Below are 25,531 nucleotides of genomic sequence, written 5' to 3'. Positions count from 1 at the left end.
ACGCTGTTATTCCACTGCATGAATTTGAGATGTCACTAAAACCAGCAAATGGTCAATTTTCCATTTATTTTTTTTATTGCATTGATTCCAGATCAGTGCATTTGAAACGATGCAACAAATTACAAAAATTAAAATTATGAACAACAAATGGAAATGTCGCAAAATGTGTTTTGTACAACTGAAAGGAAGGCACTGTGCCAACGTGTCCTCAGCAGTAAATTCATCAGGACCATTTTTGAAAATGCATATGTGTGCTTTGTGCGAGTTCACTCAGTCGCCATTTATCAGCAATATTTAACACGTTATTATTATCAAGCAGCTCAGTCTGATGTAACACCTACATCTCTTCTCAACACTTCCAAATTTGGGGTCATTCATCCTCACGCATTCACGTAGTGGTTTTAACATTAGGACAAAAGCACATCTATGCCAGTGTTACATATGTAGCATCAGTGGTGACGCCACAGTTGTTATCCTTCATAGACATGAGGATGTAGCCGTCGTTGCCCCAGTAGGTGGACCATGAGTTCTTTATTAACCAGTATGGCTCCCCGTTCAGGGTCCCATAGCCCACTGCAAGCACAGCATGGTCCAAATCATCCGTGGTGTTACCTGAAAAACACAAGGAACATGCTGAGTTGTAGAGAGAGGAAGACAGTGGTGGCTGTAAAAAGTAGAAGCACCATTGAGGGGTGAACTCACCACAGGCAGGTTCATAGTAGACACCGTGGCTGTAGTAAACAAAGGATCGATGGGATGCGTCGATACTAACAGCCACCGGCCCATTTTTGTAGAGAGCCAACTTAAGGGCGTCTGCGTCTCCTGATGTGACGTTGGTGTAGCTCTGGATTTGTGCAGTGAGCTGGGATGCATTCACGTGGCAAAATCCATTCTGTTCAGACAGGCAAACAAAAACACATCTGATGTCTCTCATCCAGTCACAAAGAAAAATAAAACATTATTCTGTCATAGTTCCTCAGCAGACTTAGAAATCACACTGTGCGTTACTTTAAACTTTTAAAACAATGAAAAACTGAAAATCTAAAATTTTCAGAGGCACATTGTACTGGTGGAAAATGTCTCAAGGTGCCTCACTGTCTTTTTCCTGGACATAATTAGATGCAGTCAGTTGGACTCACATTTCATAGGAACTTGTAACTCTGTATTTTGGCAGTTATCCCCAAGTTTAGCTGGAAGAAATACTGCTGCCAACATGTGTTTTATTTTTGCTTGCGTCCTCAAAAAATAAAATAAAATAAAAATAAGAAGAAAAATACTGAACAAGAGTGAATTGAAACTCACTCTCCTTCAGTATTGACTATATACCGGTTATTCACCTATATAGTCACTCACCATTCCCATATAGGCTCCGTAAGTTTCTGTTGTGGCGATGCCGCCATGTTTCATTATCCACTCGTATCCCCTCCACTCCTCCCCTCCGTCACAGCCATTATTGCCGAAACCCCAGGAACAGTCCACCAGCATCTGCTGAGACAGAACCTGCAGGGAGCCCGTCTGCAAGACAAGAAGAAACCATGTGACTATGCTCCAAATGCGGATTATTAACCTGTCCCTTCTCTGCATCAATCAAATTCTCTGAATAACAACACCAACAGTTTCACCAACTCTGTCATCTCATACCATCAAACCAGCCTCTCAAAACCTAAAATAAACTCAAGAAATCACTGATCACATAAGAAAAGAAATTAGACTAAAGGTCATGTAGAAAATACAGTGAGTACATAACTAAAGCAGAGAAGGCAGCCAGACATGTGCTCATGGTTTAAGATGGAGACACAGTGAAGTTTATAACAAACATTGTTACACCAGCTGTTATCTACAGGTTGCTAGGCAGACGCTGTGAGATCACGAAGAAGTACATTTAAAATTGGCCCCTGGGGGGCCCTCTGTTTATGAACATGCCTGTGGGGACGGGGACGCAGGTCACTTCCTGCTGCCGCGCTGTGTGCTGGCAAAGGCACAAAGACGAACCGCTGGGATCCCTCAACAGCACTTTCTCACAGTCAAATCAAACTGTACTTGCAGCAATTAGTGGAGCACTCACCCCCAGATCTGATCAGAAGCTCTTAACTCTGTGGTCTCGTTATTTTTGACATGTGGCAAAACAGTGTAGTAATCCGTAAAACTGCAACTGTAAAACATTAAATGGTAGGATTTGCTTGCCTCCATTTGCAAAAAGAAAAACAAAAAAAGCTTTTTAACAAATTGCTGCAAGTTTTGTTGGAATATTGTTCATGTTTTTTAGATTTTATAGGTTTAAATATTAGTTAAATATGTAACCAATGGATTAACTGTTATTGAATTATAATGTTACTTGAAACAACATTTCTTAATGTTGTCAAGGCTTTTCTAAACTTAAAAATATTTTTTAAATAACCTCCGCACCTCCCGTGTGTGTGTGTGTGTGTGTGTGTGTGTGTGTGTGTGTGTGTGTGTGTGTGTGTGTGTGTAGGAATTTGGTCACTTCAATGGGGTACCATCAAACCCCATACCAAACAGGTCCAATGTTATGGATTGAGTTGCTTAGCAACACCGGAGAAGGAATGCCTTTGAGCTCTTTGCCTTTCCACAGGATGGAGGGAGGCCAAAGCTGACATTCACTCAGTTTTATTTATTCACACACATGGTCAAGTCTGTCTAATGTGAGTGAAAGTTACACAATGACTCGTCTTGTGGAGTGGCCCCTGGTCTGAAGGGGAAGACCTCTCTTCACTCAGTGATGCTTTTCTCAAGCTTTCAACTCCTCAACTGAAGGGCATCAGATGTACAAAATTATTTAAATAAACTGACTGACTATGGACTATCCTCAGTTCATCCTCAGACAAAAGTCCACAGTAATTATAATTCTATGCATTTCACACTGGTCATTTTTTAAAACCTTATTCTATTGTGCTGCTGTTTTTGAACATTGTCCCAACAACGTAACTCACTTCATCTCATATCTAGATCATGTTAATCATTAATGCATTTCTATAGCATGTTTGACGCTATATATCCTTCATTTCTCTGTAATCTGCTGTAGGTTTTCTGCATAAATGACCCACTTCCCTGCAGTAGTCACCACATCTTATCATTGGTTACAAATTTTAGAAAAAATGCCAATAACTGCAATGCAAATCAATCAAAAACATGGACAGACAAAGCCTCACGCTGAACATCTGTGGCTTCAAAGAGCATATGGAAAAAGCCCAGTCAGTTATAAAGAACAGATTGGGGCCAGTGACTGTGGTGCAAGCTGCTTCCTTATTATTCCTTACCTTTAGGAAGAGAGCGCCCTCTACTGTCCCAGTGGTGGCAAAGCTCCAGCAGGAGCCACATATGGCCTGGTCCTTCACTGGGGTCACAGCACCTGAAAGGGAAGAGCTGATGTAAATACTAGTGTGTCCTGCCAAACAGATGCATCTTGGGTGAACATTTCAGACGTACATATTTGTATTTATATGTACCGTAAAGCCTCCAGTCAAGTGAATCAGGCACATTCACCCCTTCATAAACCCTGGAAGGGAAGGGGAGCCCTCTGTTTGGAGTCTTTCCATGTTTCCTTCCCCTCATGGTGGCCAGCTCTGACATGGTGCGATCTGACAGAGAGTTCAGGGCCAGAGCGAAAGGCAGCCCTGCTCTGTTCTTGGAGTGAACGTACCTAGAGTAGCAAACAAGGACACAGTTATCAGGTCATGTAAAATCCTTCAACTGCAGACTGCATTTAAACATGGCTATGTCCTTTAAGAGAAGATCATAATGGTGATGCTGCCAGTGTCACAACTCTTCTGTATTATTTTTCCCTCTCACCGGAGGTTATGAACAAAAGCGTGCTCCCTCTTCTCGTTTTCTCTTTCGTCGCTGTATTGACGCTGAAATTTCTCCTTAAAATGGCTGAACATGCGCTGCGAGTGGCCTGCCGCGGAGGTGTGGATGAGATCTTTCATCGGATTGGCCAACATGTGGTGCTCCACTCCTGGACCAGGAAATCCCCCACAGCTCATCCCTACAGAGGGAAAATTGACAGAACAAATATACGTTTTCTTCACGTTTTAACTGGTCTTCATGTACAGTATGTAACTACAGCAGGAGGCCACAAACCGTCTGGCAGGGAGAAGACTTTGGGGTCAACATGAGTGCTGAATTCCTTATAGTCCACCAAGTATTTGTCATAGTGGGACCCCAGCAGTGTGTTGTAGCCCATCATCTCATAGTGGAGGGGAGTGGCGGGCTCTTTGCCATCCGCAGCTTTCTCTGAATGGGTCACCCACAGTGTGTATGTGTTCTTCTTGTAACCCACAGTAGTCACATTCTGCCAGACCTCACACAGGGAGCCTCCGTAGTACTCCATCCTCAGGAACTATGGAGGGAACAAACATTTAACATGTGAGAACACAGAGATGAGAGTATTTTATTAACAGTAATCTGAAGCCTTAGTATAATTATTTTGAATGCTATTATTTCACTATTATAAAGAAGATTATGCCAATTGCTTTGCTTTTACATAACCCTGTTTTTCCCCAGTCATCAACACCGCTATGAGTTTGTATTGGTGCAAAGCTGTGAGACTAGAGAAGAATCAAACTCACAATGAATTTAAATCTCACTCATTAAGGCTGCAGTTTAACAGACTCTCTGGAGGCTCTACAGCCCCTTTACAGGAATTAACCACACAGTCTGCATGGCAGGGAGTGTTAAACCAGTTTCTTTGACTGCTGTAGTGCAACACCAAAACATGCAGCAGCTGAATGAGCAAATAGTTACACTTGCTGGTATGTCTGTTTCTGTACTGTAAAATAATGCAGGATCTCACCTGGTGCCATGCAGTGAAAACAGGTCAAAGTTAAAGTTTGTTTATGCTGATAAGACTATAGTACTATGTTTTGGTGTTTAAAGACTAAACTGAGTATTTTTACACACACACACACACACACACACACCTGGAAGCCCTGTACATCAGGCAGTGATGCCTGCGGTGTGACCGTTTCATTCTTTGTTCCGTTGACCTGAAAGCACTTCATCACATTCTGCTCCACCTCTGTGGTCTCAGGAGTGATTTTATAGGCGACGCCCCACTGCTCGTCTGCCCCCAACTGGTATGTCGACACTTGGCCTGTTGGTGATCAAAATGAGAGACGTTAAAGTTACGACATTATTGGCTCCTTTGAGGCAGAGGTTTTCCACTTCCTGGGTTGCAGACCTACACCGCACCATGAAACATTTGCTATGGGGCCATAAGAAAGTGATGTGATTCACCATTATTGTAGGCTATAACTATCACCCGGAACTTGGCCGAGCAAGTCCGTGTCAGTTCCTGTCCCCAAACAACAATATACCACACTGACAGTGAGCTGACCGACATCAGGAAAGTCTTTTTTACACAAGACTACATACAGACACTATTGAACCGGTGCCGCTACCGTGTGTGAAAAACACATGTGAGCATATCAGCGTTTCTCACGAAGTAACTCAGCGGTGAAGTAGTGTGAGTATTTATTTACTTACAGACTGCACAGTGATAACTGTAGAGATGAATAGAGTAGGTTAATGTTTTGTGCACGTTTAATTTGCTGTAGAAAAAAAAAAAAAGAGGAAGGCCCAACAAAATAACATTTCTGCTCTGGATACCCAATATGAAAATATTTCTTCCTTTGCAACTAAACAATTATAGACTTCCTTATCCTTTTGTTAACATAAGCACCTTGTTATGACTGGGGAACCAGAGCTCATCTGAAATACTGCAAATCAAAGGTTCAGAGTCACATGAATATGTAATATGAGTCAGCACTTCTTTACTTCTTTCCTTATACACTGACTGATTATGCTCCACTCCGGTCACTTTGGTCTGACACAACAGGATATCAGTTTCACATCACTAATCCAACCAAGCGGGGAAGATACAGAGTCAGGTTTTAAGAGAAACAGCCAAGAGGGTCAAGAGGTTTTCTTACCATGGTAGTAGTCTATTCTGCTGGACTGTGCTGGAAGGTCTAACCAGGCCTCGAATGGCTCCTTGATCTCAGCATAGGGCAGAGAGATCACTCCTGCAGTGGAAATGTGGAGCAGTTAAGTAATGAGGCTACGTTTTGAGATAAGGACACCCTGAATCCTCTCGTGGTACATGGATTACCTTTCACATGATAGCTGCTCCCAAAATCTGGAGTGGAAGGGACTGCTTTTCCCTCTGTAGCTGAAAACAAACACAGGAAATGCATTTTCACTCCTTTTATTGATCTCTTCCATTTATTTCATATGACAAACAGGACAAATAGAATAAGTGTAATTATATTCTTACATCAGGCAATTGCTCTAACAGTGTGTCCTTATCACTTGAAATGAAAATGTGGTAATTTAGCCAATGTTGTATTCTTCCCTTCCTACACATACAGAATGGCAGAGCATGGGAAGCCCTTTGAGAGTGATTTCATTAAGTTTTAGTTAAGTAAGCGTCGCATGGTACATTTAATATAAGACGAACTAAAGAATAAATTTAACAGTTTCGATTGGGATCGTAAACCGTATTTTAAGGAGAATGTAGTCATCCAGAAAAGCAAGTCAATTCTAAATTTACATTTTTTTTTGCGGAAGTTTGGCGTAAATTGCACACGTCTGCACATTTCCAAGACTGAAACAGGCAGGTTTTTACTGGTATTTTAACAAAATTATCACAGTTTTTCCACCAGTGCTATATGGCAGTTTATTTCAGAGAATATGAGCCAGGACCCTGAACGATAACGTAGCTATCATAACGACTAGCTGCTATTGTAGCATGTAGCTAGCTGAAATCACGAAGTAGCAGATGAAATGTAGTCTCTTACCTATGGCAGCGCACAGAAGAGCAGCTGCAAAGTACCAGCACCGCATTTCTTCTGCTTCGAGCTCAGAAACACAAGATACAGAAAAGTACTCAGACCAAACTCCTAACAACAACACATGACCCCGCAGCCTACACCTCTCCAAAACACTTAGTAAATAACAAACCGCAAGACAAAAGTTACTGACGTTTTCTCTCGACCAATCATATAGTAGCGTGGAGAGATGTAGGCCAATCAGATACGAGAGGTGGGTTTTATCCGCATGGATACCATGTGATTTGTGTCACATGACTAAACCATAGACTGCACTAAAATTAACCATCTATAACCACCAGTTACAGATTTTAGGAAACAGCTGTGCGCTGTCAAAACTCTGAGTTGTTGTCAAATGATTGATAAAATTGCAAACATCATTACCAGTAATAAAATATTTGATCTCAGAGCCGATTCAACTTTACATAGTAAGTCAAATAAGGGAATAGTGGTTAAAAATCAAAAAACAAAACAGTATTTAAACAGTAATAAATAATAAAAGTCTGAAGTACAAAGAAGCTGTGTAGTATGACTAATATAAATAGTATAAAGGAAAATAAAAAATAATTGAAAAAGAAAAGAAAAATAACAGAGATAGAAAACTAAAGTGACAAGTCTAAACAAACAAAAGAAGATGCCAGGGTGTGTTTTAGTGATACTGTCAGATGCTTGAGAGAAAATATGCCATCTGTAATGCAGGAAGTTAGTCTGCAGTGCAGGGAAGGTGGTTTGACTCATGTTATTCAAACACTTTGCAGGACTTAAAGGGTGTTTTCACCCAATTCGCAATTGACATAATTTACAATTTCTCACTTTGCACTAGTACTGTCCATACAGATAGTTTATGCTGAAGTGTTTAAACGTGTCTCTGAGACCATCACCAAAATAAATGTTGTCACTTATGACATTTAATCATAATTTTAATGGAATACACATGTTGACGCAGAACAAAGTCAGTGCTTTTTATTTGGTCAAAATGTTTTTCAAATAAATTAACTATGAACATTGTGATTATGATTTATTAGTAACTTGAAATTCGTGCACAGCTGCTGTTGTGCTTATTCTTGCATTTTACCTTCACTTACTGCTGCAGTTTATTGATCGTTGCTGCTGCTTGTAAACTTTGAACATTCCTTCACTGTGAATGTGTCTTTTAATAAAACAGCGAGTTATGTAATCTGATTATATCCTGTGTCTAAGGAAAGGGCTGACATGGGGAAAATACGAGGAAATTAACGAAAGCCATGAAGGCCCACCGCCAGAACAGTAGGCCCAATGGACAGTCTGGCATTTGTGGTGTACTTCAGGTTGGTTGTGGGTTGTTGGACTCGGGAAAACATTCAGACCCTATTTCAGCCAGATCTGTGGACCCAGACCCGGCCGAGTCTTTGCCAGAATAATTTGAATAACGGCATAAGAAAAGAAAACCGGGGAACAAATAAACGCGGGAAAGTGTCATACCTGTGACAGTTTCGGAAATCAGGTGAACATGAAACGGGGCGTGGTGGGAAGAAACAGAGCGGCGCACAGAGACGCGTTTAAGGACTGCCCACATACGGAGCATTGGGCCGAAAGCGCGCCAACTTTACTTTAAATACGGAAGTCAATAAGCAGCGAAGCCGCAGTCAACCGATACCTGGCTATGAGTAAAGTCCGCCGTCGATGTCCCGTTTGCACGAAGAAATCAACTGCCCGCTACCGGAGGTAAGTCTTTGAATTTACTTTCTCAGCAAAGTGGTTCGAGAAAATGTGGATTTCTTGATGCTTCGTGTGAACAGCGCGACATCTACTGGCCAGAAAGTAAAATAGGCAAACACAAACGTTTGTATATCACAAACTAAAAATGTGGTGTGTCTTGGATAAAATTTCTTTTGTGGAAGTTCAGTCATAAAACTATGTTGTAACGTATCCTTGAGCATTTTTAAGTGGTTTTACGATTATTCTGGAGCTTTCTTAGCAGGTATACGTCATATACCTGCGTATCAGGTAGACCACACCATTGAGTATAAGGGACTCTGTATTGTATATTCAAGTCATACATGTTTAGTAATTACTCTAAAAGCAATCAAAATATGTTTTCTATCTATCTAAAGTGTTAATATCAGTCACTTTAGGCTTTGTTTTAACTTGAGTAACCAATGTGTTGTTTGGGCAAAGAAATGGAAAATGATTTTGGAAAAACGCTTTATTCATTTTTAAGAAATAGAAACCTCTTGAAAAAGTCAAACTGTTAGCTTTACTTTTAAATGTTTCCTTTAGTGTTTGTGCTTGAACAAGTTTTTAGTAGAAATAATTGTTTTTCAATGTTGTATTGTGAATAGCTGCTTAAAATGTCCTTGTTGGAAAGTCATTTTTATTTAATATAAATACATGTTTTCATAGGAATACCAAAATCCACCCCAGGCCAGAACCACGCCCCCACACCCAGCAACAAATGGTAAGTCATGCGCATGATTACACCCATTCCCATATTGGCTCAAATTAGGCTCCTAATGATTTTGAGCTTGTAAAGTGATGTTCACAGATAATTCTGAAGTTTGTAATTGTAAATCAAACTTTTGTAAACCTGTAAAATAAATCTGCATGAGAAAAAAATATGCTTTGGCAAAGAGGTTTCTATTTGTTACCAAAGAAAAAAAAGATGGTGTGATTTGTCAATGCAAAGCAGAAAACTGTAAGACTTCATACTCAAAGTTCCCACACAGTATGCGACACTGAAGTTACAAGAAGAATTTTTAACCAATTTTAATATGGTGTTATTTTTGTGCCTCATTCCTGAACGCATAATGGGACTTTCTGAGCACAAATACATTTTGCAAACACACAAATTATGTTTTGAAGAGGAAATTTTCTTGAGCAAATAACTTAAATTGAGCAAACAAATGCTCTGTTTTCTATTATCCTCAAAAGTCGCACAATACTAATGTTTCTCACTCAGGCTTAGTCAGTTGTTCTGTCACAGATCTCTGCTCTGTGCGCTGACAGATACCTACCAGCTCTCTAGCACTGTCTCCCTTGCTCTGGCTGTGCTCAACTCTGCCTCCACGCTCGCTCAACATTGCGCTGAAATTAAATGAAAAGTTTTGACAATGCAAAGGGGGGAAACAGCTGCATGAGAAAAACCTGCACCATTCTTAGCTTTTGTTTGTTTGTCCAGCAGCTCTGAGTGACCCGACTGTGGGTCTACCTCTCTCTGACTTTTTTGCTGCCTGCTTCACCCTGAGCTGTTTCTGATAGCAATAACATTTGTTTAATTCTATGAATGATAATACAATAAAAAAAAAAAAAAAAATAAAAATCCAATGTCCTGTCACTTCTGTAATTTTAAATGTGTGTGTGCACCTCTGCACTGTATAGTTATCTTCTATTACACAATATGTACACGTATAGGTCCACAGTGTGGTTGCCAGTTAACTAAAACCATGAACAATGACTTGCAATATACAAGAATATGCCGCTAAAGGTCTGAAGCTCCTTCTACAAGCTTGAAGAGGCCATGCAAACCCTAAAAACTGGCACTAGATGTCAGTATTTGACACAACATGGTCATAATCTGCTCTGTAAGACCTGCGTCCAGAGCTATTCTGACCGATATTGAAGTCACAAGATTCTGAGTAATTGAAAGGCGGCAGGCTTTTAGGTACATGTACTGACATGTAGAAGAAAGAAAGGACTGGCAGACAGGATTTACAGAGTAAAAGAAGCTGTGTTAGACTGAACTCTGTTAGGTGAGAGTCTCAGGGCACTAACTGAAGTCATGAGATAACAGTGCAACAGCTGAGCAGCCAGCAGGACATAAAAACAGTCTGTGGAAGTTCACTGCACAATAACAGCTGAAAGACAGAGGAAAAGAAACACAGTCAGCAGGAATGGTCATTGTCTAATGGTCACTGTGTGGTACTTTTCAGCAACTGATGTCAATAGTAAACAGAATCAAACTTTATGATACAGGGATCAATTGGAAAAAGACCCTAACTTTGCAGTTGTGGCAGTCACCACTGGCGTTTTCAGATCATGATCTGTAAGGTTTAAACTTACAAATGCAATTCAAATGTTGAATATTTGTTCCCAATGGAAAAAAAAGAAAGAAATTGGCTTTAAATTTAAAAATAACTTGAACCTCCTACGTGTATCAGGATATACTGTTTACAGTAGGTTAAATGTGTTGGGTTAAGGGTAATAATGTGTGCAGCCATGCTAGGCACAGTGTTGTTTTGTCTTAAATATCACGTTACAGAAGGTTCAGGCTTTTTTTAATACAGCTGCTAAATCTGTTTAAGTGCTACTTTAGAGTATAAAGTAGGTGACTCACTCCGCTGTGGCAGTAGAAGACAGCTGTGTGTGTTCGGTCAGAGGCCTCAGGTTTCTGTAACCCTGAACATTGCGTAAGAGCCCCCCCCCCCCCCCACAAAACTATCATTATTCAAAATGCCAACCTTCTGGCTTTAAGAAAGATTTAAAAAAAAAAAAAAAAAGGAAAGAAAGAAAGACAAGTGTTGTATTCAGTCACAATTGCTTTTTTTTTTAGATCAAGCAGAGGAAAAAAATATGCAATCACTCAATTCTGAGGAAAATATTATGGAATCATGAGAAAAACACTAAACCATTAGTACTTTGTTGCACCACCTTTGGCTTTTATAACAGCTTGAATTATCTGAGGCATGGACTTACCTATTGACAGACAGTATTCTTCATCAATCCGGCTCCGACTGTCTCTTATTGCTGTTACCAGATCAGCTTTGCAGGTTGGAGCCTTGTCATGGACCATTTTCTTCAATTTCCACCATAGATTTTCAATTAGATTTATCATCTTGAAAAATGATGTCATCATCACCAAACATCCTTTCAATTGATGGAATAAGAAAAGTGTCCAAAATTTCAATGTAAACTTGTGCATTTATTGAAGATGTAATGACTGCCATCTCCCCCGTGCCTCTACCTGACATGCAGCGCCATGTCATCAATGACTGTGGAAACTTGCATGTTTTCTTCAGGCAGTCGTCTTCATAAAATTTCAATGGAACGGCACCAAATAAAAGTTCCAGTATCATCACCTTGCCCAATGCAGATTTGCGATTCATCAGTGAATATCACTTTCATCCAGTCATCCACAGTCCATGAATGCTTTTCTTTAGCCCACTGTAACCTTGTTCTTTTCTGTTTAGGTGTTAATGATGGCTTTCGTTTTGGCTTTTCTCCGTATGTAAATCCCGTTTCCTTCAGGCGATTTCTTACAGTTCGGTCACAGACATTGACTCCAGTTTCCGCCCATTTGTTCCTCATTCGTTTTGTTGTGCATTTTCTGTTTCAAGACATATTGCTTTAAGTTTTCTATCTTGATGCTTTGATATCATCCTTGGTCTACCAGTATGCTTCCCTTTTACAACCTTCCCATTTTGTTTGTACTTTGTCCAGATTTTAGACACAGCTGACTCGGAACAACCAACATCTTTTGCACCATTCCCTGATGATTTACCTTCTTGAAGAAGTTTTATTTATTTATTTATTTTAACTGCAGACTAGTTAGCAGATTTAATCAGATGCAGGTGTTTGTTTTGGAACTGCAAATTACAGAGTGATTCCATATTTCTTTCCTCTTCTTGATCTTAAAAAAGCAATTGTGACTGACTACAACAATTTTCTTTCTTTCTTTTCTTTATTGTTACTTAAAGCCAGAAGGCTGGCATTTTAAATAATGATAGTTTTGTGGCATGTCTGTGATTAGCTTTTTTTCCCCTACAAAATTAAACAATTGAATGAACATCCTCCAAGATAGGTGATTCAATCATTTTTGCCAGGGGTTGTTGATCAATAATCTCAGGGGCTGACGGACACTGATGCTTTACATGAAGCACATGTTTATTGCTTATTCTGTGTTAAAACGGTGACAACAGGAACCATAAAACATAGTTCATATACAAGAATACAGGAGTATAAATATAGAATATCTGTACTACAGGGTAGTATTTGAACATTTATCAAAAACACAACAGACACACTCAAAAAAAATCTTTCACTCACGCACACGTACAAATCACCACAGACGGCGAGAATACATTTACTCACTCATTCACAAGTATCAATGGAAGACCATCTGTGTTTCAAAAGGTTCAGTCCCATCTCAAGTCTTTATAGTTTAGTGCTTAGAGTTCTGCTTGCACTCTAGTTTCTTCCTTGACAACTATTCCTCAAAAATAGCCTCCACATCCTACATTTCAAACTGACAAGAGTTACAAGAGGAGTTCAAAAATCAAGGCAGAAAAAAAGAGAGATAATCCAACATGAGGCGGCTTGTTTTTTTGTCCCACTTGCTTCCTCACGTGGAGATTCAGAGCCGAGAAATAAGCTCACTGTTCACATTAATACAAAATGTCTCTTAGTGGTGCCGAGTGCAGCATTTTGTTACATCAATAAAAAGTTAACCACATGAACTTCGACACATCACTATAAAGCTACACCACTGACGAGAGGACTGGCGGCCTCTACGATATGGACAGGAGATTTGCCGCATCGCTGTACATCACAAGAGGAAATTTCTTTTATCTTTTATTATTTATAATCAGTTTTGCAACATGAAAGAATGGGGTTTTATGGGAAACGTAGTCTACTGAATAACCCCTGCACTAATAAAAGTGTGAAGTAGAGACCAACACCCATCCTGTTCTTGCTCTTATTTGTTTACAATACATCCACATGGTTTCACAATTCATTCAACAATTATATACTGATGATACATTTAGCTTCTTTTATCGTGACACCATCTGATGAACATTGTGACATAATGGCAGCTCGGTTGGAGCTGGGAGTATGCAGCTTTCTCTCTCATTGATTGATTACAGTGAGCAGTTCGTCCTGCTCTGTTCCACATCTTCTGTCAGTGAGTCCAGTTCGAGACTTGAAGCTGGGCAGGGTGAGTGTTATAGGTGCGACAGACGTTCATTAGACACTGTTGAGAAGCAGAACGGTAGTTGCTGTGCTGGGAGAGGAGATTTCGGGGTTAATGTAGTGGGGGTCTTGTTCATCCTCAGAGTCCCCTTGTTTATTTTTAACAGTCAAGGTTAGCTTATTCAGACCGGCCTCCAGCGTGGCCTCTGCTCCCTCTGCTCTGTCACCTGGAACACACACACAGACAGAAACGGCATGTGCTGGTTAATAAATATGCAAACTAGGGACATGCAGATTTACTTTGTATTGGCAGACTAAAAGGAAAGTTTATTAAAAGCCAAACATTTGCCAGTTAAGTCATCTACCCTTAGTGTTAGTGACATAATGGTGTTTGCTTGCAAATTATGAGACATTTACAGCAGAAATTATTAATACTACTCTAGTTGATTTAAGGAAGTGGTTTGGTCAGATGACACGCATGCACATATATATATATATATATATATATATATATATATATATATATATATATATATATAGTTCTCACAAGTAGTCAGGGTTTCAGAGTAAAAAAATGATGCCTCAATCAATAATTTTCTAGAAACAGTGGAGTGATATTTGCCTGAAAATGATCACATTTAAGTATGTGTGAACTGACCCTGAACCTGTATATAAATGTACTGTGTGAAATTCTTTAAAATCCGTGATTCATTGCTCACAAAATCTTAAATTATACTTCAATACTTCTGAATAATGGCGTCTGTTATATGCAAGTAAGACTCATGAATCGACTCGTGACTGAGGTGGCGAATCAATAACACTGACATGATATGTAAAGTATTAATATGAACTGAAACTTCACATTACATAAAGAAAAAGTTCAACATTTTGGGTAATACTGTTATTCACTGTTTCTCAGAATAATACAAGAATGTTGATATATGTACAAGCGTTTGCTTAGCGTAAGTTAGCGATCCTGGTGTAAAGAGTTATCCTGGGTCTATTCAATATTCAAAAATACTCCTACCAAGCTCACTAAGTTTTGTGTTTTATGTAGTTTGTTTAATACAAACACAAACAGAAGTGTAAAAATGACAAGTGAAGTTATGTGCTTGCATCCTTGTACAGAGAAACAAAACAAGGAACCAAAGCAAAACCTGTGCTCACCCATCATACCTAGCGAACTGCGCAACAGCCAGGGACACTTCACAGGTGTGCTGTTGCTGACTGGCATTTTTAACACTTCTGTCTGTGTATAGATTAAACAAAGGAGATACTACAACATGCTAATAACTGAGCTTTAGAGGTGCCCGTAGGCAGATTTTTGAGCGTTTGACAGAGCCAGTTTAGCCGTTACCCCCTGCCTCCGGTTTTTATGCTAAGCTAAGCTAATCACAGCCTGATTACAAAGAGAGTGAATAAGCATGTTTCCCAAAATGTTAAATTATTTCTATTATGCTCCACTACAAAATTACAAAACATTTCCAACATATTGGATGAAGCATCACATCAACAAACATGTACACACTGATGTGATGAACACACACCTCTCTCCTGGTCGCAGTCTGGAGAGGAAGCTCCACTGCACTGGCTGCGAGGGCCCAGGAGAGGTGAGGCATGCCCAGAACCGCACACTGAGTCTGGGTCATGAGAGCTGCAGGGGCTCAGTAACTCCAGGCCCCCGGGACAGGACGCGGAGAGGACGGAGGACGAGGGAGAGGTGGAGATGTAGGAGTACGGGGTGTAGAGGGAGGAGGAAGGGTAAGGGCAGGGCATGTCGAGGGGGGTGGAGGCAGATGTAGGAGGATGGGAGGAAGAAGAGGACGGAGAGGAGGGCGTGGCTCGGGCTGAGGAGGTGGAGTGAGTGTCGGTCTCCTCCTCTGAGGTGCAACTGTGACTGCACTCTTCGTCAATTGACACTGACACCACTGAAACACACGTACACACACAGATATGAACATTAAACATGCAGACACACAGACGCACTAACAAAACAAAACAAAACAAAAAAACTCATTATGTGGATGGATGAAGCGGATGACAAGCTTTGGTTGCACTCACTTGATAGACCGTCTGACTCCATCTTGAAGTTGGCAATGTCCTCGTTGTCTCCATCTCCCTCCGCACCAACACCCTGCTCCCTGGTTCCCATGGCGAGTGAGCGTCGCTGGGCATGTATCTCCTCAGAGATGCTCTCTAGGTTGCGTAGTGCTGCACGGTACTCGGCCTTAGCAACCACAAGTTTGGCCTGATGTTCGTCCACGTGACGCTTTAGTTGCTATGAGAAATTAAACACACCTTCTTAGTAAAACTGTATGTAGATATGAATTATATTATTTACATTTCGACAAAAAGGAAAGTGTTTCCTGGGCTAAGTGAGAATGGCATTTGGCTAAAAGCATCTACTAATTGGCAGATGTTATGCAACTATGCTAAAGTAATGGCTTTAAATATGCACATACCTCAAGCTGTAAGTAGTACTTGGCTTTCAGTTCAAAATATGGCCTGTAGGGGAGAAAAAGAAGAAAAACTTAGAGAGAGGGCGGAGAAACTGCTGGAAGAATAACACTCTTCTAAGAGCAGTCACATTCCTGGGCTCTGACAAAGGGAGCACACCCCAACATTGCACAACCAACACACAAAACATCTGGATTGCATCAAATGACAGAAACAAAGCCCCTCTTTCTCTCCTGTTCTCAACACACTCATTTGCGCGCTCATATCCAGTCTAATCACAAAAGAAACAAAAGCACAGACCTGGATTTGTTGATGGAGCGCTTGAGTTTCTTCTCTAACTGCCTCATATGGCCGATGCAGGAGTTGTAGTTGGCTGCCGTTTTCTTGTGTTCAGCTTCACTGCGCGTTCTTGCTTGCTCGGCCTCCATCACCTGAAACATATCCAAGAAAGACGGTTTTATTTTAACTGTAGAAACCAAGCAAAGGACTGACAAATCAATACCAACATACTGACTAATTGCACTTGCACTGTCAGTAGCAGTCTAAACCTCAACATCAGGAACAAATGACTTGCTAGGATGGAACATTTTAGTGCTGCATGTCTTGCATCATGTGCTTTTACCCTCTGTGTAGCATGGTTGAGCATTTCCTGCCAGGCGGAGTCAAACTGGCGGCTGTCCTCCTCTAGCAGCCTCTCCTCTGCGAGGGCGATGGTTTCCTTGGCAGCCCGCAGGATCTCCACCGCCCGCTGGAACTCCTGAGTGGCCTTTTGAGCTTCAACCTGTGCCTGAAGTTCAAAGAGATGGGGACATATAATCACATCAAATGTGAAAACAAGGTTGCTCATGCTTGAAGATACTATTTAAATCTGCCTTCAGGTGCAAGACCTTACCGCTGTGAAGCTCATGGTTTTATGATAGACTGAGATTTCACTCGATTCTGGTGTCATGAAAAGTGACAAGTGTGAAAAAGCTGACGGAAAGCTTAAATCATGGTATTGTGACAGCTTCAAACCTGTTTGAATTTTCACATGCGTGTTGGTCCAAAATTCATTCTCACATGGTATGAATGCAGCAGTTGTCCTTGTGTGTGTGTAAGTGTGTGTGTGTATGTGTGTGTGTGTGTGTGTGTGTGTGTGTGTGTGATTTATGACCTATATTTCCTCTGGTGGAACCAAGGTTGATTCCTTGTGACAGCCATAGAGGGACAAAGAAATGTTGCATCACACAAACACACACACACACACACACACACACACACACACACACATGCCTTGGTACAATAAACAAACACAAGCTTTGTCACTAAGAAAATCTGACACATTGTCTGTGGGCTCTTCCTGCCCACGGTGACAGTCAATGGGGAGGATTATTCGCATCATGCTGGGCATATTTGGACCCACTCTCTCCCCTCTGACAGCCGTGATTTAAAGGTCAGTTTATTGGATAAATACCAAAATTAAACAGTTACAGTAACTCCAATCAGACTGCTTTGAATAAGATTAATAAAATCATGAAATTCTGGGTAGCTGGGTAATTCTTATTTGTAAATCTAATGAAAAACTTTATCTTGGACGAAGATAAAACTAAGCTGTTGACATCACCAGGATTTGAATGTCAACGTTGGCGACTCCCAGGTGAAAATGTCACACACCAGGGATATGTCTTATACATTCACAGTATTAAAGGCAGGAGAATAAATTCTTCATAAAAGAACTGATTCACTGTCATGCCCATCTTGTAGGTTTCATTTTGAGGAAGTTAAATGTCTGTGAGTGTGAATAACTCTGCTCCAAGTTATTTGACATATAATTTCAATCCCACTTATGCGGTTAAACTTCCCAAACGTCCCTCCCTCCCTCCCTGAAATAAGCTGCTATAAGTAGTGTGCCAGTCTGCCACTTGGCCCTCTGTAATTGTATTGTCTGTGTGTTTTGACTGTGTACTGTAGAGCTACAATAGAAACACAATTTTGTGTTTCTATTCCTGAGTATTTTGAAAAGATTATTGTTGTAGCTAAATGGCCATTTATGACTATAAACCAAACCCATTCATTCCTGTTAGAAACACTGATCACTTCACAGTTTCAAACATAAACTTTTTGAAACTTATGTTTTACAACATCACTAGCTGACCGGAGAGAAAACTGTGAATTGATGTACACAGATGTAATCATCAGTTGCTTTATTTCAAGCAAATGCTAAAAGTTTATGGTGTGTCCACGTCCTATTGTCTAAACTGTAATTAAGAGTAGCGGAGTAGAATAAACTCTTCACGTCAGCCTTGAACAATTGTAAGTCGGAGATGGCGACGATTTCGTCCCAGACACGTCAAACAGCCTGTTGGCAGAATGGCTCGAGATGCACCACCAGTGGCAGTTTTATCAAAATAAAATCCAATATTAACAAAAGCCGTCCCACTCATTCCGAAGGAGCGACGCAATGTTTGTATCTGGTTTTACTTGGTAATGAAGTGTTACAAATACATTACACAACAAAAGCAGCTAATTTGAAGCCGTTCGTCCGGAGAGACTACACCACACTCCCAAAAGGTCAGTGTGCTTCTCTCAGCTGTTTTCTCACAGCCCTTCTGTTACATTAACCTCTGTAAGATGACCTCCCGCCACTGTCAGCCATGTTTACGATAAGGGATCCAACAGTGATGTGAGCGAGCAGACGTCTGCATCTCTTCACACAAAGGTAGGAAATACAAAAACTGGTATCTTTTTGTGTTTGCATAAGCTCGATATCTGAGCGCTGCAGTGATTAGATATGCAATCCAAGGTGGTCAAGGCTCCTTCAAGAAGGTGACGAGATAGAAGACGCGAGGGAGAAGATAACGCTCGCTCTTTGCGTGTAATCTGTGACAAACTGGCAAAGATGTATCACCCTCCTCTTTGTCTCTTGTCATGACCCATTTCCCAGGCTCAGAGAAGGGGAGGGGCCTGCAGGGAAAACAGAAGGAGGATGATGGATATCCAATGAGGAGAAACCATGAGCAAGGAACAGAGAAGGAACTGAGACTCTAACGTTACATCCGTCAATGTTTGTCGGGTTGGAGATAAAGTCCCGCCCGTCCTTTCACGAAGCTTCCTGCGCACACACTTCCTTTCAGGGTGAGTGTGTGCATCCAAAAAAACTTCAGCGGCAGCTCAGAGTGTTGTTATTACGTAAGTCGACCAAAACACAGTGACCATGTGAGTCTCCAGGTGACAAATCTTTGACACGTTGGTGAGTAACTGGCATCAAAAGTTGGAGAACACAATTTACCATTATCTTCATGACTCAAAAGCCCGCTGAGTCATGTGACAGCGCGCAAATGACGAGCTCTGTCATCAGTTAATTAACTTGATGTCATGGAGACCACATTAACTGACTTGTCTCCAAAGCAAACAAAAAATTGGTTTTTGACATCTGTCTGTCTGTGTGTGTGTGTGTGTGTCTGTCTGTGTGTGTGTGTGTGTGTGTGTGTGTGTCTGTCTGTATGTGTGTGTGTGCGTGCGTGCGTGCATGCGTGTGTGTGTGTGTGCGTGTGTGTGTGTGGGGACTCATTTTTAATTCATGTGTCAGACACTGTCACCCTGTCTGACACCACTGTCTCTAGAAATTCACCCCATTTGCAGTTTTGGGAGGTGAGAGATGGAGGGTGAAGAGGTAGAGAGAGGTTGATGGAGCAGACAGGGAGGGTCAGAGAGGGGATACAGGAGACAGACAGACAGGCAGACAGGCAGTGGTGCAGAAGAGAATGCTGGGTAAAAAGGACAAAGGATAGGACAGTACAGGCAAATTCCTATACACTAACCACCCCCCCCCCCCAGTCTGTTGGAATGTAAGGGGGGAAAACATGGGGGGTTGGGGATGAGGCTGGCTAATGGTTGGGGGTAGGTGCAATATTGTGTGTGTTTGTGTGTTTGTGTGCTTTGACGGGGTCAATGAGGGGAAGCATTTGAATCCCTTAAAAAATAGGTCATGTATTAAATATTAAATATTCATCCATAAATCATGACCAGACAATACGCTTGTTTAACTCGAGGCCTTTATCGGCTTTGCTCTGTTTAAAACCCCCTGATCTTACTGTACACAAAGACGCACACGCACACACACACGCACACACACACACACGACTAGGGAGTACTTTTGATCCTTTCACATGAAAGCAGGTACCATCAAAATTCAAAACCTCCCAGTAATCCCCGCCAGCCACGTGTTACCATCGGGAAAGCAGGCGCCACTGGAAGGTACAGTACTGTGTCATATTGCAAGGACACGCACACAAATACACAACCTATTTCAGTTTGACAGCTCAGCTCTGACACACAAATGTCAGCCCTATGATGAATGACTCATAAGCTCCTTCCTCACTGGCTCGGACAGGGGGGCGCTGGACTCTAAATTTCTGGTGCCATCCAATCGGATCAAAGCCTCAACAGGCTGGAGCAGTTAAGACAGTAAAGGACGTGTCTTACTGGAGAGGGGACATCACAGTTCAGTGCAATAACCACTGGGGAAGTTGCCCTACTTTGCATCTACCTGCAAGAGTGCAGCAAGCATGAAACCACAAAGACCACTGTGAAACAGCAAAGGAAACAACTATGGCAAGTATAGCAGTATCAGTGCAACGCAGACATTTCCCCTTCTCCACACTGAGCTGGTGTGTGTGTGCGCGTGTGTGTTTGTGAGACATTAGCTTAGGATACAGAGGTGTGACTGTGTTTAAAAATAGAAACCACGTGACTGAGCTCCCTTTAAGTAGATATAAGCTGAGCTCTTTAAACTTCTCATCGCTAATCTTCAGTAAACCTGCCTTCACACTCTGTCTGCTGACCTCAAGTCACTCAATCCAGCTCTCCTCTGCGTGTGTGTGTGTTTGTGTGTGTGTGTGTGTACCTGTCTTGCTACTTTGCGGGCCTCCCAGTACGGCTTGGAGTCATCCACAGCTCGTCCGATCCTCTTCACCTGCTCGTCCAGCTTCACCGTTGCTTCCACCAACACTGCGCGAAACCGCTGACGGCAGTCCTACACACACATACAGCACACACACACAGATATGACATTATAAACTTATCACTCAGCCCACAGTCAAAACATTGGTGTGATAAATGACGTGTTAAAAGAACTTTTGGCTATGCAAGCAGCATGGCTCCATGAACGGCACTGTTGCTCAGTTGGTCCAGACTGAAATATCTCAACAAGTATCAGATGAGTTACCATGAAAATTGGTGTTATCGTTATTTCCCTCAGGATGGATTGTAACTTTAGTGATCCCATAAATCTTTATCTAACGCCACCATCAAGTCAAAATAGCTTACTTTGCTTTGTGACAAAATTCCTGCAAAACTAATGTCACTCCGGTCAGCTTCAGTTTCACTTTGTGTCCAGTGCTAATTAGCGAATGTTGGCATGCTAACGCGCTAAACTGAGAAACATTGCATCTGCTAAACATCTGCATGGCAGCATCGTGGAGACGAGCGTATTCTCCACTGGCTGCTACATGGCCGTAGACGCTTAGTCTTGTTATCCTACAGATCAATCGAGGCACTTCATCCACGTGACATCATTTAGTTGCAAGTCAGTTTTGTGCATTTACTCAGTGTAGTTTCTCTTGTGTTGTAATGTTATAAGCACCAGCCACAAGTCTGCCTGCTGTGCAGCTTGTGCTGTCTGGTTGGCCCTGATCTATTTGGCCCTGTGCCCCCAAATGGCTCTGAAACGGCTCTTTTAGTTCAAATCATCACTAAACCATTACCCACATACCAGCACATACAGTACATAATCATACACAGCTGTAGATCACTGTTACATTTTGCTTCAGTGGGTCTTGTTGCCCTCTGAGCAAACCTTATATTCTTTGGTGGTGAAATCATGGATGTTTGCGAGCAATGATATAGCATAATTCGCAACATCTGTGTGTGTGTGTGTGTGTGTGTGTGTGTGTGTGTGCGCGCGCGCGCGTGCGTGCGTGCGTGCATGTGTGTGTGTGCATGTGTGTGTGTGCATGTTTTGGCAGAGTGCCCTGAGTGGCAGGGCATTTTATCTATGTTATTCATACATGAGGTCTGTTATCTTCTAGCTGTAGCAGTGGCATCGAGGCAGGCCATCTGTTTGAGAGCTTGTGTGTGTGTGTGTGTGTGTGTGTGTTTATTGTTGTGTCTGTTTGCCAATATATGTTGTAATATATGTTGTAAATTGCAAATTATAGGTTTAAAAGGCAGCAGCACCTGCATCCTGTTCATTAAATCAACAGAGGAATAAAACAGAGGTTAAACAGGGGAAAAGGGAGAGGGTGCTACAGGAAGCACACTTCCTCTGACATCATTACGTTTCCTGACTTCCTGTTCCTGCAACTGAGATGGTGATACAGCACGCAGTCTGAGAGGTAGTAATGCCTGTAAGCTATTGCTCATGTATTTTAGGTAGTTAACAGTGACACACAGTCTCAAACTTGCTGTGTTTACCTCTAACAGACAGACAGACACACACACACACACACACACACACACACACACACACACACACACACACACAATCTTATGTTTCTGCCAGGGAACATAAGAGGTTTAACATCATGTTGGCAGAGTAAAGAACCTCATATCTGAGCATGGATTTAACCTCAGTTTTTCCTCAATCCTCTGAATCTACTGTACATCGTCCTTAATCAACTCCAGACTCTGCAGGAAAACAGCCTGCAGCGTGCCAGCGGCGCTCTCACGTTCTTCAGCTCCTGACTTTCATCTCTGCCTCTTGATGAAACGCCTTCTTTCTCTGTCTATATATTTATATCAGTGACTCTACTGACACATATTTCCTAGAAATAATGCCGAAGGACCATAAGAAAATTTGAATTTTCAGCAGGTAATTCCTTCACACTGATCGGTCAAAATAACCGGGATCTATAATAATTAACCTGTAATTTCCTTGAAAACATGAATGGTTCCAACACTGAGACTTGTGCATACATACAACTCAGTCCTCTCTCTCTCTGCCTCTGTCATTTGTTATATCTATTCCAGCTCTGGATTGTGGAGTTTGGATGAGACTGAAGGTCTAATGAGAAACAGAAGAGGCCTACTTTGAGGAAAAGAAAATCTGTGGCCTGCTTCTGGAATGTTTATACTTTTGGTGAACAGTAACCTTCTCTGGCACACATTTACATTCAAGAAAAAAAAGAAAAGAGACCTATCATCCATCTTTCTGCTGCTGCTGCTTGCTGCATTTTTCCGCCTTCTTCCTCTTTAAAAGTGTTCAGTTTGTTTTTAAGGCTGAGGGAGTTGCGGGGAAACGAGGAGAGCACTTGAGATTTAGACTGTTCCGAATGTGCCATTCAAATATTATATTTAACATTCAGATCACATGCTTCTTGCAGCACTAAGAGTTCATAAAGTACAGTGCTACTAAGGCGGGGTGGCAGTTTTTCCACATTTTCCCTCAGAAGCAGCTCCTGCTTTTAGAAAAATTTCCATCTCTGCAAGACATTCCATGTGAACTGTCTCAAAGCAATGACCTCGTTGCTAGGCAAATTCCTGAAACACACGAAATGGTGTTGGAAACGAGATGAAATACCTCACAGCACTGACTGGATTTCTCACTTGTTCACAGTCGAACACAGGATTTTAAGTGTGAAAGTGAGACTTTAATGGCTCCTCGAGATGGGTGTTTGAGCGGTGCAGCTCAGCCACGGCTGGGAGTGTTTACCCCAGCAGGGAGAAGCAGTAATGATTAGGACTACAGTGTTCCTGGTTGGTGTTGCGACTTACCTCCAGCTCACTCTCCCAGCGGTTAATGTCATCTGTGGACTGGTTTAACTTCTCCAGTTCGCCCTGTTTACAGACAACATGGTGTGCAACATGGAGAGAGACAGAGAGAGAGAGTGGTTAGAACAGATTGTGTATCTGGAGGCTAAACTGTGTGACTTCAGTTTACCAAATTACTGAGCATGCAGCCTTGTGTGTGTGTGTGTGTGTGTGTGTGTGTTTTGGAAAACGGGACAAATTCTCTTAAATCGATTTGTGACCACCTCACAACATTTTAATGCATGACTAAAAACCACAGTTGACAGATTATGCAATTTAATTAGCATTTAATTACTTTAAATGGCACTGTAATTGCTATAGTATAATATCAACACTGTATAATTGTAATATCTTACATTTTATTGACAGAAAGTAATACACTGAATGTGGGGTTAAATGTTTTTTGAAACACTATTCGAAATATTTTCCCTCTAATCAGAGAGTTCCTCACATTAGGCTTCACATTTTCATTTCAATGTCACTTTGACCGGTGGCCACATCTGGATCCATTAATAAGAAAAAAAAATCTCACCTGAATTCTTGGGTCTACTTCTTCTTCCTCCTCAGCACACTGCGAGTCATCTTCACAATTATTCCCACTTCCTAAAGGATCCATTTTCAGGATTTCTGGGGATTTTTGGCGAAAGAAAAAGGAGGGTCTGCTCTGCAAACAAAGCGCGACCCCGGGGTGCCGGACAGCGGGAGGGGGGGTCCAGCAGTGGTGCGCCCTCTTTAACCTTTACGCAGGGCGCATTTCATTCTTCAAGCTTTTAAAGGCGTCAGTGGGTTTAAAGGAGCAGAGGACTCCGCTGTCTGCACAGGAGCGCGTCCGGCCGCAGGGAGATCCGACTCACACTGTGGAGGATCACAACCTCTGGTATCGACAGCAAACGAACTGTGGAAAAGACAGCATGAAACTGACTGTATTTGTCACCAAGACTACTTCTGGTTTGTACTTTCAAAATAAAAGCCACGAGGACCACGACCGTGGGTTTTACGACTCAAAATACCAGCAGACTGGACCACACAGGCCTATTATACCAAGAAAAATACCTGTTTATTAGAGACGCCATTAGCAGGCCTCCTTCTATACGAAGTTGTTGAAGTTATTAATGTCAATAATTTTGATTATCAATTAATTGTTTATGTCATTTTTTTCAGCAATAGTGCCAAAAGGTATCAGCTTCTCAAATGTGAGTATGTGCCAGTTTCCCCGGTTTTCTATAAAAGGAAAAGAAAATACAGAAACGTTCACGTGTTGTAACTTTGGTTTATAGAGGAAAAGTGTTAATCATAACTGAACACAGGCCTATATGGATCTGTTTTGTTACTAAGCTATTTTCAAACATGACTGATGCAAACTGACTGAAGCATCGACAACTGATGATTAGTTTAGTCTGGTACTATTGCTCAGTAAACGACCTGACAGTCAATTTAGGAGTGACACATTCTAGTCCTGTGTTTGGATTTTGTTTATACTACATTTGAATCATGGTTTGTAACTTTATTAAACTTTATTAAACTTTATTTAGTTTATATGAAGTTGGATATGG

General features: G+C 41.5%; 2 protein-coding genes across 2 annotated transcripts; both read right to left on the bottom strand.

Moving 5' to 3' along the window:
- Positions 1 to 47: 47 nt before the first annotated feature.
- On the bottom strand, positions 48 to 6,978 carry zgc:110239 (uncharacterized protein LOC550326 homolog). The gene is made up of 11 exons (XM_056398830.1): positions 6,819 to 6,978; positions 6,131 to 6,190; positions 5,952 to 6,044; positions 4,941 to 5,113; positions 4,102 to 4,360; positions 3,811 to 4,006; positions 3,468 to 3,661; positions 3,279 to 3,370; positions 1,354 to 1,515; positions 703 to 892; positions 48 to 612 (listed from the first exon to the last, which is right to left on the bottom strand). The coding sequence occupies exons 1-11, from the start codon at positions 6,862 to 6,864 to the stop codon at positions 425 to 427; spliced, it is 1,653 nt and encodes a 550-aa protein (XP_056254805.1). The 5' UTR covers positions 6,865 to 6,978; the 3' UTR covers positions 48 to 424.
- Positions 6,979 to 12,677: 5,699 nt separating this feature from the next.
- sh3bp5a (SH3-domain binding protein 5a (BTK-associated)) lies at positions 12,678 to 24,930 on the bottom strand. The gene is made up of 9 exons (XM_056399250.1): positions 24,511 to 24,930; positions 23,943 to 24,005; positions 21,076 to 21,204; positions 16,813 to 16,977; positions 16,491 to 16,621; positions 16,196 to 16,238; positions 15,795 to 16,011; positions 15,281 to 15,661; positions 12,678 to 13,960 (listed from the first exon to the last, which is right to left on the bottom strand). The coding sequence occupies exons 1-9, from the start codon at positions 24,592 to 24,594 to the stop codon at positions 13,788 to 13,790; spliced, it is 1,386 nt and encodes a 461-aa protein (XP_056255225.1). The 5' UTR covers positions 24,595 to 24,930; the 3' UTR covers positions 12,678 to 13,787.
- Between the last annotated feature and the right edge of the window lie 601 nt (positions 24,931 to 25,531).

Source organism: Seriola aureovittata, chromosome 16 (genome assembly GCF_021018895.1).
Source record: "Seriola aureovittata isolate HTS-2021-v1 ecotype China chromosome 16, ASM2101889v1, whole genome shotgun sequence".
Classification (NCBI taxonomy): domain Eukaryota; kingdom Metazoa; phylum Chordata; class Actinopteri; order Carangiformes; family Carangidae; genus Seriola; species Seriola aureovittata.
Note: the sequence above shows the minus strand (reverse complement) of the source record. Positions and strands in the feature narration are given on the sequence as shown.

Coding starts and splice junctions, on each gene's coding strand:
- zgc:110239 (XM_056398830.1), bottom strand. CDS start 6,864: ATGCGGTGCTGGTACTTTGCAGCTGCTCTTCTGTGCGCTGCCATAG. Junction 1,516..3,278: donor AGGGCGCTCTCTTCCTAAAG/GTAAGGAATAAT, acceptor CTTGTCTTGCAG/ACGGGCTCCCTGCAGGTTCT. Junction 893..1,353: donor ACGGAGCCTATATGGGAATG/GTGAGTGACTAT, acceptor CTGTCTGAACAG/AATGGATTTTGCCACGTGAA.
- sh3bp5a (XM_056399250.1), bottom strand. CDS start 24,594: ATGGATCCTTTAGGAAGTGGGAATAATTGTGAAGATGACTCGCAGTGT. Junction 16,012..16,195: donor AGTACTACTTACAGCTTGAG/GTATGTGCATAT, acceptor AATTTCTCATAG/CAACTAAAGCGTCACGTGGA. Junction 13,961..15,280: donor AGACTGCGACCAGGAGAGAG/GTGTGTGTTCAT, acceptor TGTGTGTTCCAG/GTGACAGAGCAGAGGGAGCA.